This window comes from Schistocerca nitens, chromosome 5, assembly GCF_023898315.1.
Source record: "Schistocerca nitens isolate TAMUIC-IGC-003100 chromosome 5, iqSchNite1.1, whole genome shotgun sequence".
Classification (NCBI taxonomy): Eukaryota; Metazoa; Arthropoda; class Insecta; order Orthoptera; family Acrididae; genus Schistocerca; species Schistocerca nitens.
Window position 1 is genome coordinate 17,803,603 of NC_064618.1, and position 19,562 is coordinate 17,823,164.

At 39.3% G+C, this 19,562-nt stretch overlaps 1 protein-coding gene and 1 non-coding gene across 6 annotated transcripts in view; one reads left to right on the top strand and one right to left on the bottom strand.

The window, feature by feature from the left end:
* LOC126260117 (neurexin-1a) overlaps positions 1-19,562 on the bottom strand; it is a 2,420,624-nt gene that overhangs the window by 119,069 nt on the left and 2,281,993 nt on the right. For all 5 annotated transcript variants that reach the window (XM_049957356.1, XM_049957358.1, XM_049957357.1 and 2 more), the window contains one exon: positions 8,113-8,284. In XM_049957356.1, the coding sequence (XP_049813313.1) occupies positions 8,113-8,284 (172 nt within the window). The remainder of the gene's footprint in view (positions 1-8,112; positions 8,285-19,562) is intronic.
* Positions 15,614-15,688, top strand: Trnai-uau (transfer RNA isoleucine (anticodon UAU)). Its single transcript has one exon. It is a non-coding gene; the product is annotated as a tRNA-Ile (tRNA).

Consider the following 19,562-nt stretch of genomic DNA (forward strand, 5'->3'; position numbering starts at 1 on the left):
ACTATTAAGCTCGATCCACTGTAATAAAAAATTTGAGATGGTACTTGAAAAACAGGACCTGTCTTTTCTTGAAACGTTAGTTTAGAGAAGAAAGGATGGATCACTGGATTAGAGTTTACAGAAAAATATCTACTGACACTGACCCTTATCACCGCACCCAGCCCCAGATCTACTACATTTCCAAACCAGGGCAAAAACTTGATAGTGGCACTCCCTCTCCCCCTCGAGCATTTGAGACAGGACACCAAAAATTTTAAAAAATCGATTTTTCAAAAATGCATTCATTATGTAGCCCACATCTTTCTGAAGATGTTTGATATATAAAAAATATATGTTCGAGAAATATAAGACATGTTATTTGGTCTTCAGTGTGATAAAATGCAGTGCCACACCTCTTCACACAGCATCTTTCTATCACACATCACTGTATTTCGCTCTGTGGAGTTCAAATGTTTATATTTTGTAATGAAGCCATCAAACCTATATTCAAGACAGTGAAAATTAAAATGTCCTTTGGTGACTCTCCTGCTCCCAGTTGGCCAGGTTGACATCCTACCCCCATCTTCAGAAAATTTGCACTCTCTAGTGCCTGTTAGTTAATAACTTTCTCTTTTGTGTGACAAAGTTAAATATAAGAAACATAAAACCAGTAAAGACAAGAGACAAGAAAGACAGTATACATTTCTTCAGTCCTTAGATCCCAGCATTTTTTTCTGTCTAGTCTTGCTACAGATTTACAGAGTGCGCTTTCCTTTGTGCGAAAGAATCTATTCTCTTATTAAAGTTTGTCAAATGTTTTGCTATATGACAAATCAAAATGTCGCTGTCTAATACTGAAGAAGCTGTTAATATGAATAGTACTCAATACTGGTGTGGTTTCTCAATTTGATTACATCTATTTTGTTGCTCTCTGCTAGATAACACAAAATAGGCCTTCCTTATATGGCAGTAACTGTAACACGCACCAAATAAGTGCAACTGTTTTGGCACATGTGGTCATTTTTATCTACCTTGTTGACATAAATAACATGACAGAATATAATTGACAATGTACTAACGGCTACTAGACCTACTACAAGCAAAAAGTTCTATGTTAGGAAATAGTTTCACATTTCATTCATATGCTCCAGTTTACCAAGCATGAGATTGAAAGACAGTAATAGTAGAAAATTTTTATATAAATTTGGAATCGTCATATTCTTCCATGTAATTTGTGTGATGTCCCTGTTCCTTCTCCTTACTCATTCTAACAAACAATCTTGTCATAATTAATTCTGTAATTTCCTGCCCTTCGGTTAACTTCACTAACCTTACCAGAATCACCAGTTTAGTTGTCCCGTATTTATTCCCCAGTAATACATTATTACATGTTCATATAAAGTGTTTTCCATGTTATTCTGAGAACAGAACATAAGTGGCTGCTAAATGGGGACTGTACAATGGGCCCTTAGTAGTACAGCAACCTGGCAAAAAATTTCTGTCAAAATTTCATTTTCTTGATACACTGAGAAGATAATATGTGAAACAAATACTAACAAAGAAATAGAGGGGCTGGCCAGTACTTACCTCAGCTCAGTACAGCCGATAGATACACAAAAAACAGAACCAAAAATTTTACGTTCCTAGCTTTCGGAACAAATGTTCCTTCATCAGGGAGGAGAGAGAGGAAAGAAAGGGAAGAAGGGAAAGTAGATTCACTTACTCACAACCCAGGTTATGAAGCAACAGGGAAAGGAAAACAGGGAGGGTAGCAAGGATGGAGGCATGGTTGTCAGAGGGAGCCAAAGATAGTCTACTTTAAGTACTGTGCCAGCTTCAAACCAAAGAGGATGCATACAGAAGTAAAGAGGTATATAGTATAAAGATAAACACAACTATGTAGGATGAAAAGATGCATGAATGGCTAAAGAGGAAAGGGAAAGAGGAGAAGATTGAAGAGTAAATGGGAGTGAGGTTGTTTAACATAGATTCAGTCCAGGGGGATGGCTGGATGAAAGGATGTGTAGGAGTGCATGTTCCCATCTCCGCAGTTCAGAGGGACTGGTGTTTGGTGGGAGAAGCCAAATGGCACATACAGTGTAGCAGGTTCCTAGGTCCCTAGAATTATGCTGGAGGGCATGCTCCGCTACTGGGTATTGGACATCTCCTAGGCGGACAGTTCGTCTGTGTCCCTTCATGCGCTCAACCAGTTTAGTTGTTGTCATACCGATGTAAAAGGCTGTGCAGTGCAGGCATGTCAGTTGATAAATGACATATGTAGTTTCACACGTGGCCCTGACTTGAATTGTGTATGTTTTAGCAGTAGCGGGGCTGGAATAGGTGGTTGTGGGGGGATGCATGGGGCAGGTTTTGCTCCGGGGTCAGTTACAGGGGTAGGAACCGCTGGGTAGAGAAGGTAGTCTGGGAATATTGTAGGGTTTAACAAGGATGTTACGGAGGTTAGGGGGGCGACGAAAGGCAACTCTGGGTGGTGTGGGGAGATTTTTGTCAAGGGATGATCTCATTTCAGGGATTGACTTGAGAAAGTCATGTCCCTGGCAGAGTAATTTGTTGATGTTTTCGAGGCCAGGATAATATTGGGTGACAAGGGGGATGCTTTTGTGTGGTCTGGGGATAGGAACATTGTTGTTGGATGGGGAGGAATGTATTGCTCGGGAGATCTGTTTGTGGACAAGGTCTGCAGGATAGTTGCGGGAGAGGAAAGCACTGGTTAGGTTATTGGTGTAATTGTTGAGGGATTCGTCACTGGAGCAGATACGTTTGCCACGAATACCTAGGCTGTAGGGAAGGGAGCGTTTGATGTGGAATGGATGGCAGCTATCAAAGTGAAGGTACTGTTGTTTGTTTGTGGGTTTGATATGGACACAGGTGTGGATGTGAGCTTCAACAAGATGAAGGTCAACATCCAGGAAGGTGGCTTGGGGTTTGGAGAAGGACCAGGTGAAATTCAGATTTGAAAAGGAGTTGAGGTTATGGAGGAAATTAAGGAGTGTTTCTTCACCATGATTCCAGACCACAAAGATGTCATCTATAAACCTATACCAGGCCAGGGGAAGCAGCTGTTGGGTCTTCAGGAAAGCCTCCTCCATGCGGCCCATGAAGAGGTTGGCATAGGACGGAGCCATCCTGGTTCCCATGGCCGTTCCCCTGATTTGTTTGTAGGTCTGGCCTTCAAAAGTGAAGTAATTATGGGTGAGGATGAAGTTGGTAAGTGTGATAAGGAACGAGGTTTTTGGAAGATCTTCGGGTGGGCGTTGGGAGAGGTAGTGCTCAAGGGCAGAGAGACCATGGGTATGCGGGATGTTTGTGTAAAGGGATGTAGCATCTATGGTGACAAGAAAGGTTTCAGGTGGGAGAGGAGTGGGAATGGATTTGAGGCGTTCTAGGAAGTGGTTTGTGTCTTTGATGTAGGATGGGAGCCTGCGGGTGATAGGTTGGAGGTGTTGGTCTACCAGAGCTGAGATACGTTCTGTTGGGGCTTTGAAGCCTGCCACGGCCAGGATGGTTCTCTTTGTGGATTTTGGGTAATAGGTAGAAGGTAGGGGTACGTGGCTCAGGTGGAGTGAGTAAGTCTATGGAAGCCGTTGTGAGGCCTTGTGAGGGACCTTGGATTTTTAGGATTTTCTGCAGCTCAGTCTGGATGGAGGGAATGGGATCCTGGGTAACAGCTTTGTAGGTTGAGGTGTCGGAGAGTTGACGCAGTCCTTCTGCCACATACTCCACACGGTCAAGTACGACAGTTGTGGAGCCTTTATCCGCCGGGAGGATGACAATAGAGCGGTCTATTTTCAGCTCCTTAATGGCACGGGATTCAGCTGGGGTGATGTTGGGGGTTGTCGGGATGTTCTTCAAGAAGGACTGGGAGGCAACACTGGATGTGAGGAATTCCTGAAATGTCTGCAAGGGATGGTTTTGGGGGAGGGGAGGAGGATCCCTTTGAGAAGGCGGTCGGAACTGTTCTAGACAGGGTTCAACACTGGGTCTAGTATTTGGGGGCTGTGTTTGGGTAGTGAAGTGATATTTCCAGTTGAGGTTCCGGGTCAATGAGAGGAGATCTTTAACCAGGGCAGTGTGGTTGAATTTAGGTGTGGGGCTAAAGGTTAAGCCTTTTGATAGAGCAGATGTCTCTGGAGAAGAGAGGAATCTGGATGGGAGGCTTAGAACTGAATTGGGATTGGTGATATGTGGCTTTTGACTGTGGTTATTGTTGAGATTTGGTCTGTGTGGGGTATGTGCTGGGATGGGGAGATTGAGTAGGGTGGCTAGGCTAGGATTGTTGGCTATGAGGGGGATTTGTTGAAGGTTCTGTTGTGATTGGTGTTCGTGCGGGATAGGGAGAGGGACCCCAATTCTTAGGTGTTGCACTAGCACTGTGGATGGTTTTCTCAGGTGGTGTGTGGCATGGAACTCAAGTTTGCAGCTGGCTTCTAGGATGATGTTCCTGAGTGTGTTCTCCAAGCAAGGGTATGAGAGGTGGAGGACTTTGAAGAGAGATAGGAGCTTTTGGGAGTGGTGGTTACATGAAGTAGTGTAGAGATTCAGGACAAGTTGGGTAAGGGCTAAGGATTGAAGGTTCTGGAAGTCCAGGAGAGACTGGTGGAAGGAGGAATTGCACCCAGAGATGGGAACTTTTAAGGTAAGTCCTTTAGGGGTAATTCCAAAGGTTAAGCAGGACCGGAGGAAAAGTATATGGGATTGCAGTTTGGCTACGGTGAATTCATGTTTCCGGAATGAATGTAAATAATGTGGTATAGGATTAGGAAACATAGTGGGTAACTGGTGGGTAGGGAAATTAAATAACTAAAGTTAAAATAGTAATCATAAGAAGGAATAAAACAAGGAATAAAACACGTTTTTGAGCAACGTGTGTTCTTTTCCCCTGATCTGGACATGCTTACTTGGTCTGGTCATCTTTTTCCGTATTTTTCTTATTTATTCTTTGGTATTGAACATTACCAACACAATTTCTTTCTTTCTCATCCTTCCCTCTGGTTTTATTCCTTATTTTATTCCTTCTCAAAAACCCAAGCCACCTTCCTGGATGTTGACCTTCATCTTGTTGAAGCTCACATCCACACCTGTGTCCATATCAAACCCACAAACAAACAACAGTACCTTCACTTTGATAGCTTCCATCCATTCCACATCAAACGCTCTCTTCCCTACAGCCTAGGTATTCGTGGCAAACGTATCTGCTCCAGTGACGAATCCCTCAACAATTACACCGATAACCTAACCAGTGCTTTCCTCTCCCGCAACTATCCTGCAGACCTTGTCCACAAACAGATCTCCCGAGCAATACATTCCTCCCCATCCAACAACAATGTTCCTATCCCCAGACCATACAGAAGCATCCCCCTTGTCACCCAATATTATCCTGGCCTCGAAAACATCAACAAATTACTCCGCCAGGGATATGACTTTCTCAAGTCAACCCCTGAAATGAGATCATCCCTTGACAAAATTCTCCCCACACCACCCAGAGTTGCCTTTCGTCACCCCCTAACCTCCGTAACATCCTTGTTAAACCCTACAATATTCCCAGACTACCTTCTCTACCCAGCGGTTCCTACCCCTGTAACTGAACCCGGAGCAAAACCTGCCCCATGCATCCCCCCACAACCACCTACTCCAGCCCCGCTACTGCTAAAACATACACAATTCAAGGCAGGGCCACGTGTGAAACTACACATGTCATTTATCAACTGACATGCCTGCACTGCACAGCCTTTTACATCGGTATGACAACAACTAAACTGGCTGAGCGCATGAAGGGACACAGACGAACTGTCCACCTAGGAGATGTCCAATACCCAGTAGCGGAGCATGCCCTCCAGCATAATTCTAGGGACCTAGGAACCTGCTACACTGTATATGCCATTTGGCTTCTCCCACCAAACACCAGTCCCTCTGAACTGCGGAGATGGGAACATGCACTCCTACACATCTTTTCATCCAGCCATCCCCCTGGACTGAACCTATGTTAAACAACCTCACTCCCATTTACTCTTCAATCTTCTCCTCTTTCCCTTTCCTCTTTAGCCATTCATGCATCTTTTCATCCTACATAGTTGTGTTTATCTTTATACTATATACCTCTTTACTTCTGTATGCATCCTCTTTGGTTTGAAGCTGGCACAGTACTTAAAGTAGACTATCTTTGGCTTCCCTCTGACAACCATGCCTCCATCCTTGCTACCCTCCCTGTTTTCCTTTCCCTGTTGCTTCATAACCTGGGTTGTGAGTAAGTGAATCTACTTTCCCTTCTTCCCTTTCTTTCCCCTCTCTCCTCCCTGATGAAGGAACAGTTGTTCCGAAAGCTAGGAACGTAAAATTTTTGGTTCTGTTTTTTGTGTATCTATTGGCTGTACTGAGCTGAGGTAAGTACTGGCCAGCCTCTCTATCTCTTTGTTAGTATTTGTTTCACATCTTTAAATGAGATTTTCCATTAATCAATGAGAAGATAATATGTGATCTTTCTTACCTGTTATTCCTATTAGTGATTTATTTCTAATCCAATAGTCTGAATGTATGGACTTCTCTAATAATTATAACAATACTTATAATTCACACACCAAATCAATCACATAAATGAACAGCAACTGGCATCGATCCGTTCGGGTTTATTTGGATCAGCTCATATAGCCCCATTCCCTTTGGTCTGTGGGAAAGTTTTTTATTTCTCAATATGATGAGGATTCTTCTGGCAGAGACATCATGTACACTAAGCACTCATTCAAAATTCAACTCATGACTTGTTCAGAAATCAACTTAGAATGTGTTCAAAAATAAACAGGGATGCATTTCAAAATCAAATTATTAGATCAACATGTGCTGGATGCTAGGCACTTCATGAAATAAGTTTTTTTTTTCTTTAAGAATATGAATTGGGCACCCCTTTCAATTGCCACCCCCTAGATCTGGTCCTGTTTGCACCTTGTGCCATCTCCATCTGTCATTTAAAGACATTGTGCTAATGATTCTGGTCAGTAGAGCTCACTTTCATGCAAGAAGAGCCTTGCCAAAGAATTACAACACCTATGAATAGTTTTCTAATAGATTGGATACTCGACTCATCAAATTGAATGGACAATGTAATCAAAATAAAGAATACTTGACAAAGAAGCTGAGACTGAGACCGAGGGAGAGAAGCCACAAATTGCTTATCTACCTTATGCTTGTCCAATATCCAGGATGATTGGTAGGTTCTTATGGAAACATGGCATCCAGTGTATTTTTCTCCTTTCAACTAAGGTAAAAAGTATTCTTTGTAATATTAAAGATAATCAAGCTCTCCAAAATCGGGGTGTATATTGCATTCCATGTGAATGAAGCATGTCTTACATGAGGCAGGCTATTAGGATAGATAAGGAGAGATGCAAGGAACATCAGCAACATACCCAACTAAAACAACTATGAAAACAGCTGTCCTGAGCACTGCCTTGAATGTAATTGTGAGATGAAATACAATGAGATAAGTATCTTGATGCAAATGCCAAGTTTCTGGGACCGTGTAATTAAGAAGTCTATCCAAATAAGTAATAAACAGGGATATCAGTTTCAATTTCATTAATGCTTGTGGTCAGGCACTCAATTTATTAAAATATTGCTGGCCATCACATACACCAAGTTGGAAATTCTGAGAGAATTTGCATTTCATGGAATATCGGTGCAAGCTCCAAACAACAATAGAGCATCACTGGGCATAGTGGGTGTTGGGAATCAAACTCAGCTATAAATAACAGCATGAGATCAATAATAGTTCACAATCTGGTTGCGGTCCAGGCAGTGGGTACACATAATAGCCCAAACACAGCACCTGATGAAGATGTGTGGGCCAGTCTGCACTGAGAAAACCTGTTGGGTTAGTGAGAATGTTACTTTATCTGTCATTGCTGAGATTTCTGCTTTCATTTCTGATCTGTGATTTATGTTTTACAATTTATAAGGATTTGTAATTACAATAATTCAATTCACTTACTTCTGTGATGTATACATATTTTAAATTGCATTTGGTTGCATATACTGTAAAATGTTTTTCGAGCAATTATGATGTCAAAGCAGAACACCGTATGTGAAAACTATCAAATAATATAAATAATAAATGCTTACCGGCTGGATGGTTAGTCTGAATGTTGTAATCATCAACTTGAATTGTTGAGTTAGCTCCTGACCTTGTGAATCGGACCACATGGTACTGATTGTCATTCACTTTCACTCCAATTTCACCAATGGGATGATCATTTGTCCCCATGTTGTAGACCATAAATATGTTTCCCTCAACCTGATAGACACATTAAAATGGTTTGTCATTAGATTGAGTGCACAGTTATTTGATGATGACCTTATGTCTGAATAACAAGTCTCAATGAACAGACCCTAGCCCAGGAGACAAACCATAGGTTTTTAGGTGACAGTTGAGCTGAGTGTGTTATTTAATGACAAGAATGAGAATCGGTTTCTCTGAAATATGAATTTAATATACTGCCTATTTCTTTTTTATTAGCAATCAGCAACAAGATCAATCCAAGCAAAGTGATCCAATAAAAATTAAGTTGGTTGCTCGATCACTTTTAAATATTTTGATTTTTTAAAATATGTGATTACCCTATGATTGAGAAGTTCAAAACAGTTTTTATTTTAATTACCTTGTACCATTACTGAATGGTGACCATTTTTATTTGTAAGCACACTACAGTTTTTCATTTTGGAGACATTAGCATTAATCTGAATATCTCTGCATAGGGTTGTTACACCATTGTAATTGACATGATTGTTTTTAGAAACGTCTCATCTACCATAGTGTTTATTACCCAAAGTATATGAAATTCTAAAATAACCAGTCAAAATGACCTCAGAAGTTTGGTATTGGAAATTTAGGGAATCCACTTTTAAGACCCAAAAATAACAACTAGGGAGTGATTCATCAGAGCATATATTGTTTTGTAGTTAGATATCATAAACTAATAGCTTATATAGAGCAAGAACACTGACATAGGTTTCCTTAATTTTTTATAAGTTTTTGAAATTTGAAAATCTTTATTTTTTTACAAAATGTCTGGGGCTAGTTATCTCTTGTAGGACTGAATATAAAATTTTGATTTTTGCTCTTTCTCTACTCCTATATGATAGCACAGAACTGTAACATTTTTAACACTGATATTTGACTGTGAACAAAGATATTAACCTTTGAAAATGAGGAAATAATTCACATTACACTACAACTGATCTTATGGCTGTTGCCTAATTCATGTGCTGTATTGGCAGGGTGTAATCAATTATTATTGAAGTTAAGGTACTGAATTATAGGCAAAGACTTGAAAAATTACTGAACTAAACATTTACATTAGCTTGACAAATTTAAAATAAATATTTTCAGTTAACACTCTTTCGAGATGTGGTGCTTCCTAATCCTAGTGGTGGTTGTTAAGAATACTTATTTCTTCAGACAGTTTTTCTGACATAGAATAAGACCTCGCAGTTGTTGTGGCAAGTTCAAGCACTGACAGTTTCCTTAACATGTTTTTCATTCATATCCAAAATTTGTCACTAGTAGATTTCTTGAATGAAGTTCTTGGGCCATCAGGGTGGTAAAAATGCACAAAAACATCATTGTTTTCCAAAATTATTCTTTTTAGCCTTTCCAACCCACCACTGTCTATCATACACACATGCCACTATGTCATTCCACTGAATGACAGAGATGTACTTTGTAGGCTGACTTACGATAACTCACTAGATGTTTTGTTGTACTTCCTGTTCCATCACATGCATTCTTACCATGGAAAGAAGCCAAAAACCGCCATTTCGCCTCCAATCCAAAATCTACTTTGTTTTTGCAAAGATTTGAAAAATCTTTTTGTTCTTGTGTTGAGTACCACTTCCATTCAAAAAGTATGTGAGCTTTTCAACCTTGGGAAACTTTTCTTTTATGTAGTTTGTTACATACTTCTGAAATATATGGACAACTGAAGTGTTGTGCTCCTAGTAGTCACTTAGAATGCAAATTGAATAACTGCAGAATTCATCTTTCTTATTTTTGAAGTACAGAAGAAATGGTTGCAGTATTGCCTAGTCATTGACCCAGTGGTACACTTGTGTTTCATCCCGAACCCCAAAAGTTTTCTGCAGAATTAGCTAGGACTGGGTATTCAGTTTCATAAAGTTGGTAGTTTTTTGTCCTTCAAAAACTTACTTTGGATTTTATGAAAATAGTGGTGACTTTTGAGATTTTCTAAGATATCAATTAAAGATTCAAAGTACTCTTCCTGAGATTTAACTGCTTATCATTTCAGTCCTGTCAGTTGTGACCCACTGTTTGAAGCCAACACTGTCTGGCATTTCCTTCTCAGATTTCATTAAACAATTCAAGAGTGGTTTCTTTACCAGGGCATTATGCAGTCATAATTGCTAGTGTCACAGACCATTAACTCTAGTAACTCTTTGTAGTTAAAATCATTGAGTTCTGCACCCACAGTTGTCAGTTTGACATTCTGATGATATAAACAAACATATACAGAGTGTGTTCATGAGGAGCCATCCAAAATACATCATTTAGAGTGAAGATCACAAAATTTTGACCTTTGAATTTTGCATTCAGGATGAGCCTAGTGCTAGTAATTTCTGCCTTGTTACTTTAACTCCATTTGCAAAACTCTTTTGCTATCTTTGCTACCTGAGAACATTCTACTAGTTTCATCTTCTTCAAAAAACTGCTGGATGTTTTCAGTTGTTTCTTCACTTATATTTACTCCTTTCTTCTATCCTAAAACTGGTGGAATGCCTTACTCTTTCACTAATTTTTGGGTTACTCTGATGACCAAATGATCAGATATGAAATCATGAACTATTTTTTCTCTTGACCATGAGAGCAAACTTAAAATTTTAACTTTTTCCTCTTTAGGTGTCACTGAACACTTGATTTTCAATTTCTTGATTAAGCTCAAATATACAGTGGCAGATGATTCTGGAGGAAGGTTTTCTTCTTTTTTAGAAATACTGTTGATATGTGCATTATTAAAACATGATTCTAAAATTTTTTAAATTTTGTCTAAAATTCATTGTACCTTGCTTTCAGCAGCTAATTTTGTTTTTCTACTACTCAATTTTCTTATTTTCAAAGCAGGAGATACCTCTAAATTAGAATAAGCAAAGTCCAATTTGCTAATAGCTTCCTCATTAGGAATAAAAATGTCATTAACAAGGTTATATGATTCTGTTTCTAGATTCATGATAAATATTTTTGAGTGACAATTTGGGCACAGGAAATTTCCAGGAATCACATTAAGTTTCACTCGAGAAGCTGTTTTACTCACACTTAACAGGAAAAATGTTCAAGTTTTATTCCCCTCAAACATTTAATAAGTGGCTTTTTATGAACTTTGAGTGGATCAGATCAGTTTATTTTTCAAAAAATGTGATTGTACTTAAGAATACATTTTTTTCTCATGATACTCATAAACTGATGATACAGAAGAACTTAATCATAACCAAACAAAGTTTGTCTTTCTTCATCAAAGTCATTAACATTTTCTGAAACTGAACCATAAACTGTTTTATGACACACTTCACTTACTATCTGTCCGTTAGGGCACTATTCATCCATTTTGTTCTATTCCAACTAGTCTTTCAAATTTCCTTATAGTTAATTAAAAATCACCACTCATTACAAAAGCACATAAAATATTCTACTCTCTCAATAAAGTAGGAACATCCATTCAAACAGAGGTTTCTGAACAGAGTACAATAATGCCACACCCAACAACTGTAGAGGTGTACATAGTTCACTTGTCACTGACTACTGGGCTCCTGTGCAGGCTTGTTACTCTGTCCACTAAGCTCTTGTACACAATTGTCTTGAGGAATAAACACATGCACAAAACTGAGAAATTTCGCATGTTTATTATTTTACTTTTATGATTTTGAACTTGTAATAATGTGCTACTTAATCGAGAATAAACCTATGAAAATGGTAAATTTTTTAAACTCAGCACTAGAGCAAAAGCTTCTATTGTCTATCATTTTATTATTAAAATAAATAATACTAAATAAACATAAGGTGACAGTGTAAACTAAATATAGGTTACAACTAAATTTTACTACAATCAAACAGCAAACCATGTAAATAGGCAACATCCATAGGATCAATTGTAGCATAATGTGAATTATTTCATTATTTTCAAAACTTCATATTTTGTTCACAGTCAAATATCAAGTTCAAATTTTTACAGTACATTTCTGTCAGATAGGTGTTCAAAATGTGCAAAAATCAAATTTTTGCATTCAGTCCTGCCCAAAACTTAAAAAAATTTTATTTTCAAATTTCAAAAATGTATACAGAATTAAGGAAACTCTTGCAGTGCTCTTGCTCTATATAAGTCAGGCAGTTTATGGTATCTAGTTGAGAAAAAATATGCTCTGATAAATCAGACTCCAGTTGTTATTTTTGGGTCTAAGAAGGAGATTTTCTAAATTTTCAACACCAAACTTTTGAGGTCATTTTGACTGGTTGGCATTTATCTGGTAATAAATATGCAGCCAGTCACTTTTTTATGATTTATTCAACTATGAACATGTTTTTGAGCCACTGCAGGCTCATCATCAGATGGAGATGTTGTGGACCAAGTGTAGCTAGATGCAGTGCAGGTGAGTGCACTACCTAGTGGTATTCATTTCAGACTGCTTCATATAACATACATTATTAAAGTATGCACACAAATAAACACAGTAGTTAGCTACACTTGGTTTTACACTGATTCACAGCATGTAAACATTCAATGTTTTTACAGAGAATAAAAAATTATAAAAAAGTGACTGGTTGCGTATATATTGCCAGATAAACACCAATTTAAATCACAGTCACAGTTCATCATCCACAATGGATACTGAAATTTTGACTGGTTATCTTTGATTTTAGGGTATTTTTGGTAATTAACAATGAGGAGACTTTTCTAAAAGCAATCATGTCAATTGTAGTGTTATAACCTAACCCAGTCCAGCAATATTCAAATTAATGCCAATGTCTCCAAATTGAAAGACTGTCATGCATTTACAAATAAAAATAGCCACCAATCACTAATGGTGCAAGGTAATTAAAAAAAAAAACTGTTTTGAACTTCTCAATTATATGGTAATCGTGTGAAAAAATCAAAATATTTCAAAATGGTCAAACAGCCCTCCTTGGATCACACTGCAGGGATTGAACCAAGAATAAGAATACAAAAATATGCATTGTCATGGAAATGTATTTAAAATCAGTACAGTTCTGCTGATGCATACATATGGCACTAAAAAGTGTTTTGTTTTAATTTTTAATGCTGGTGTGAAAGATGTGAATCTCAGCAAACTTACAGTTTTATAAAGAAACCAGGATGCTTATGACATGTAGAAGCAGAAAAGGTAAGTTAATAAGCAATGACATAAGAATTGAGTATGAGTTAGCAACAATAACAAAAATGTGAGCTACATTATGTTCCTCATAAATTCTTACAAATAATTCACAAATGATTCACAATCTTTATAAATGTAAAAAAATCAAACATTAATGTCAAAAATTACATGGTAACTTAAATTTCTGTGGCATTGAGCAATTTGAAGGTTACCCTTTCAATAAATTTGTGAAAACTACAGGAAAAGAAATAAAAAATGTAACACTATCACTGAAAGGTAAAACATCAGCAAGGTGGGATGGAATACCAAGTGTCTAAATCAAGTGTCTAAAATAATTGTGCAGGCACTATCCACAACAGTTAATCAATCTTCTGAAGAAGGTTGTTTGCAGGTTACTCTTAAGTACCACAATTCAAAAACGGCATGAAAGAACATATGAGAAACTATTTCTGCAAACTTTCTTCTTCTTCTTCACTTTCAAATATATGTGAAAAAATATCATTATAAACATTCACAATTTTGTCCAAAAAAATAATACAGTTTCAAAAATTGGGCTTCAAAAATACCAAAGCAACGTATCTGCTGTCAACCAATCTGCAAACAAAATTAGCTCCTATCTAGACAACTTTCTGTATTCCACAGGAATTTTTTTTGACCTGTCAAAGGCCTTTGATAGTGTGAACCATTGCTACTCTCTAAACTGGAAAAATATGGAATCAGGGGCACTGTACCAGAATGGTTTAGGTCCTACATAACCAACAAAAGACATAGAAATGATAATTAAATAGACACCCTAGCTGCAAACAGGCGTTGATGTAGTTCATTGGGGACATGTTGAAAATGTGTGCCCCGACCGGGACTCGAACCCAGGATCTCCTGCTTACATGTCAGACACTCTATCCATCTGAGCCACCGCGGGCACAGAGGATAGTGCGTCTGCAGGGACTTATCCCTTGCACGCTCCCCGTGAGATCCACATTCCCAACATGTCCACACCACTACATTCGTAGTGCACCTAATAGATGTTTGCCCATCATACTCATTACTCGTGGCAGATTAATCTACCAAGTCCCGTACGAGTTCGGGCATAGCGTGTGCGTTCACACAAGAAGGTCAATGGCTGGGAAGCCATATTTTTAACTATATATGACGGTAATATCTGTTCCCGAAAGAACAGTTACCGTGGATGACCATGCAGCTTTGCTAGAAATGAAATGATAATTAAATAGACACCCTAGCTGCAAACAGGCGTTGATGTACTTCATTGGGGACATGTTGAAAATGTGTGCCCCGACCAGGACTCGAACCCGGGATCTCCTGCTTACATGGCAGACACTCTATCCATCTGAGCCACCGCGGGCACAGAGGATAGTGCGTCTGCAGGGACTTATCCCTTGCACGCTCCCCGGTCGGGGCACACATTTTCAACATGTCCCCAATGAAGTACATCAACGCCTGTTTGCAGCTAGGGTGTCTATTTAATTATCATTTCATTTCTAGCAAAGCTGCATGGTCATCCACGGTAATTGTTCTTTCGGGAACAGATATTACCATCATATATAGTTAAAAATATGGCTTCCCGGCCATTGACCTTCTTGTGCGAACGCACACGCTATGCCCGAACTCGTACGGGACTTGGTAGATTAATCTGCCACGAGTAATGAGTATGATGGGCAAACATCTATTATGCGCACTACGAATGTAGTGGTGTGGACATGTTGGGAATGTGGATCTCATGGGGAGCGTGCAAGGGATAAGTCCCTGCAGACGCACTATCCTCTGTGCCCGCGGTGGCTCAGATGGATAGAGTGTCTGCCATGTAAGCAGGAGATCCTGGGTTCGAGTCCCGGTCGGGGCACACATTTTCAACATGTCCCCAATGAAGTACATCAACGCCTGTTTGCAGCTAGGGTGTCTATTTAATTATCATTTCATTTCTAGCAAAGCTGCATGGTCATCCACGGTAACTGTTCTTTCGGGAACAGATATTACTGTCATATATAGATAAAAATATGGCTTCCCGGCCATTGACCTGATTGTGCGAACGCACACGCTATGCCCGAACTCGTACGGGACTTGGTAGATTAATCTGCCATGAGTATTGAGTATGATGGGCAAACATCTATTAGGTGCACTACGAATGTAGTGGTGTGGACATGTTGGGAATGTGGATCTCACGGGGAGCGTGCAAGGGGTAAGTCCCTGCAGACGCACTATCCTCTGTGCCCGCGGTGGCTCAGATGGATAGAGTGTCTGCCATATAAGCAGGAGATCCCGGGTTCGAGTCCCGGTCGGGGCAAACATTTTCAACATGTCCCCAATGGAGTACATCAACGCCTGTTTGCAGCTAGGGTGTCTATTTAATTATCATTTCATTTCTAGCAAAGCTGCATGGTCATCTACAGTAACTGTTCTTTCGGGAACAGATATTACCATCATATATAGTTAAAAGACATAGAGTTTATAACATCAGAGAATAAAAATAATACTGCAGTAAGGATGTGACTTGCATTGACAGAAAAATTCACGTTGAGTACTTCAAGGTTCAGTGTTAGGTCCCATTCTATTTCCGTTTCATATAACAGATCATCTGCTTAATAATGGCTACAACTCCGTTTTATTTGGAGATAACACATCTGTAATCATTGAAACTATGAATGTACTGACCAGATTCCTCAAACTGTCTTAAATACCTTAGGAAAACTAGATAACTATTTTAGACTAAATGGGTTAAAATTAAACATGTTAAATCTAATTTAATGCAGTTTAAAACAAAAACAGCAAAGATAAGTGACAATCATATCCATCACAAAAACTAGGTTCTGCAGGTCTGTGAAATTCTTAGGAATGCAACTGGGTAAAAGTTTTTCATGGGCCTCCCATAAACAGTATCTCACAAATAAATTAAATAGCATGGCATTCATGGTTATGATGCATGCAATGCTACTAGCATGAACTTCAGGAAAGTAGTATGTCGTAGGTACTCTGAATCAGTAATGAGGAACAAAATTGAATCAGTCAATGGAGAAAGGAATTAAGTTACTTTTTGATAATTTTCACTTTTTTTACATAAATGTATTAAACAGACCATGACACACCTTAGTGTCATGAAATGAACTATGTTTGACTTGTTCCTGTGGCAATAACATGAGGTTGACTTGTTATGTCCTGAGAAGAAAGGAATCTAGTCATTTACTTAGTTCCTTTCTCCGCTGCATGTTGCGTGCTACCAGGAGACTATGTCTGTGAGCTTGTACTACACCATCTTCAAACTAGATTGTGATGGCTTGTAGCACACAGGCATAGAGTGCGTAATGAAACACTAACTTGGGTCCAATGTCCTGAGGTGTCATGGTTATTGTTGATTGTTGTAAGTTATTGAATATCACCATTTGAAATGTCTCCCAAACAAAAGCGAAATGAAAGTGAGCACAAGAGGAAGTGAATCTAGGAAACTAGAGTTCACAGGTTGCCATATAATGACTGCAGTGGGAAAGCAGTTCCTGGAAAATCTATCAGTGCTGATTGCAGATAAGGTATCAGTACTGACATTTACCCATTCAACAAGTTCAGTATAACATGAATTCCACAGCATTACTTAATAAATTCCAGATGCTGAATGGAATGTTTCCAACATATCAATGAGGGTGATCACATCAAGATACTTTCAAACTTTTTAAATATGGAAAAAAATCGAGATATTTATCTACAAAGGTCAGTTGTGGCAAGTGACATTACGAATTGTTGGCCAAGAAAAGATATCAGTAGCATCAAGAAAAGGCATTCATGTGTTTACCATGCCATTGTCTGTGGTGGAAGAGTCCGCATCTGCAAATGTGCTTTTCTCAGTCTTCATGCTGTATCACAGAAACGTCTTTTTGTATTTGGAATTTACCAGTTAAAGGCCAAATTCCAAAGGACTTTTGTGGAACAAAGCCATACACAACCAAATTTTTGGAAAATGTAATAAATTTGATAGATACCCACATCACTATCGTGGGAAGGAAATGAAATACCTAGACACACCCTTGGATCTGAAAACCATGCACAAAATGTTCCTTACAAAGAACCAAATGTGAATCTCCAAATTGATGTATGTGGCAAATGTGAGGAACTTCAGGCTAAGTTAAAAAGTCCACATACAGGGTGTTTCAAAAATGACCGGTATATTTGAAACGGCAATAAAAACTAAACGAGCAGCGATAGAAATACACCGTTTGTTGCAATATGCTTGGGACAACAGTACATTTTCAGGCGGACAGACTTTCGAAATTACAGTAGTTACAATTTTCAACAACAGATGGCGCTGCAAGTGATGTGAAAGATATAGAAGACAACGCAGTCTGTGGGTGCGCCATTCTGTACGTCGTCTTTCTGCTGTAAGCGTGTGTTGTTCACAACGTGCAAGTGTGCTGTAGACAACTTGGTTTATTCCTTAGAACAGAGGATTTTTCTGGTGTTGGAATTCCACCGCCTAGAACACAGTGTTGCTGCAACAAGACGAAGTTTTCAACGGAGGTTTAATGTAACCAAAGGACCGAAAAGCGATACAATAAAGGATCTGTTTGAAAAATTTCAACGGACTGGGAACGTGACGGATGAACATGCTGGAAAGGTAGGGCGACCGCGTACGGCAACCACAGAGGGCAACGCACAGCTAGTGCAGCAGGTGATCCAACAGCGGCCTCGGGTTTCCGTTCGCCATGTTGCAGCTGCGGTCCAAATGACGCCAACGTCCACATATCGTCTCATGCGCCAGAGTGTACACCTCTATCCATACAAAATTCAAACGCGGCAACCCCTCAGCACCGCTACCATTGCTGCGAGGGACATTTGCTAACGATATAGTGCACAGGATTGATGACGGCGATATGCATGTGGGCAGCATTTGGTTTACTGACGAAGCTTATTTTTACCTGGACGGCTTCGTCAATAAACAGAACTGGCGCATATGGGGAACCGAAAAGCCCCATGTTGCAGTCCCATCGTCCCTGCATCCTCAAAAAGTACTGGTCTGGGCCGCCATTTCTTCCAAAGGAATCATTGGCCCATCTTTCAGATCCGAAACGATTACTGCATCACGCTATCTGGACATTCTTCGTGAATTTGTCGTGGTACAAACTGCCTTAGATGACACTGCGAACACCTCGTGGTTTATGCAAGATGGTGCCCGGCCACATCGCACGGCCGACGTCTTTAATTTCCTGAATGAATATTTCGATGATTGTGTGATTGCTTTGGGCTATCCGAAACATACAGGAGGCAGCGTGGATTGGCCTCCCTATTCGCCAGACATGAACCCCTGTGACTTCTTTCTGTGGGGACACTTGAAAGACCAGGTGTACCGCCAGAATCCAGAAACAATTGAACAGCTGAAGCAGTACATCTCATCTGCATGTGAAGCCATTCCGCCAGACACATTGTCAAAGGTTTCGGGTAATTTCATTCAGAGACTACGCCATATTATTGCTACGCATGGTGGATATGTGGAAAATATCGTACTATAGAGTTTCCCAGACCACAGCGCCATCTGTTGTTGAAAATTGTAACTACTGTAATTTCGAAAGTTTGTCTGCCTGAAAATGTACTGTTGTCCCAAGCATATTGCAACAAACGGTGTATTTCTATCGCTGCTCATTTAGTTTTTATTGTCGTTTCAAATATACCGGTCATTTTTGAAACACCCTGTATCTCTGACAGTAGTAAGACAGCTGCACAACTTGAGTTGGATATTCATTAGCAGAACATTTTATTAATTCATTAAAACAACTCAGCAAGAATGTACAGGCAGGGATGACATTGTTGGACTAACTTAATGCAAAACTTGCCTCTGCCAAACATCCCTGTGCAGGAAATATTCTATTGACATCAGCTGTGGGTTAACTGTTTCTGTATTTATGATGTAAAGTCCACGCATTCCACAGTGCACTTGTATCATGAAGGTGAAGTGAAAAAGAGAATGAGGTGTGTTCATTACTGTACCACTACATTGAAAACTATGTATTGAATTATGTTACAGAAGTACACCTGTTCTCAGATGGAGCACCTGGCCAAAATAAAAATAATGCTGTAGTCCTTACTCCAGTATTGCATTGAGAGAAAAATTAAAAAAAAAAAAAAAAATCACTCACAGATTTCCTGAAAGAGGTCACACATTTCTCCCTTATGACCAT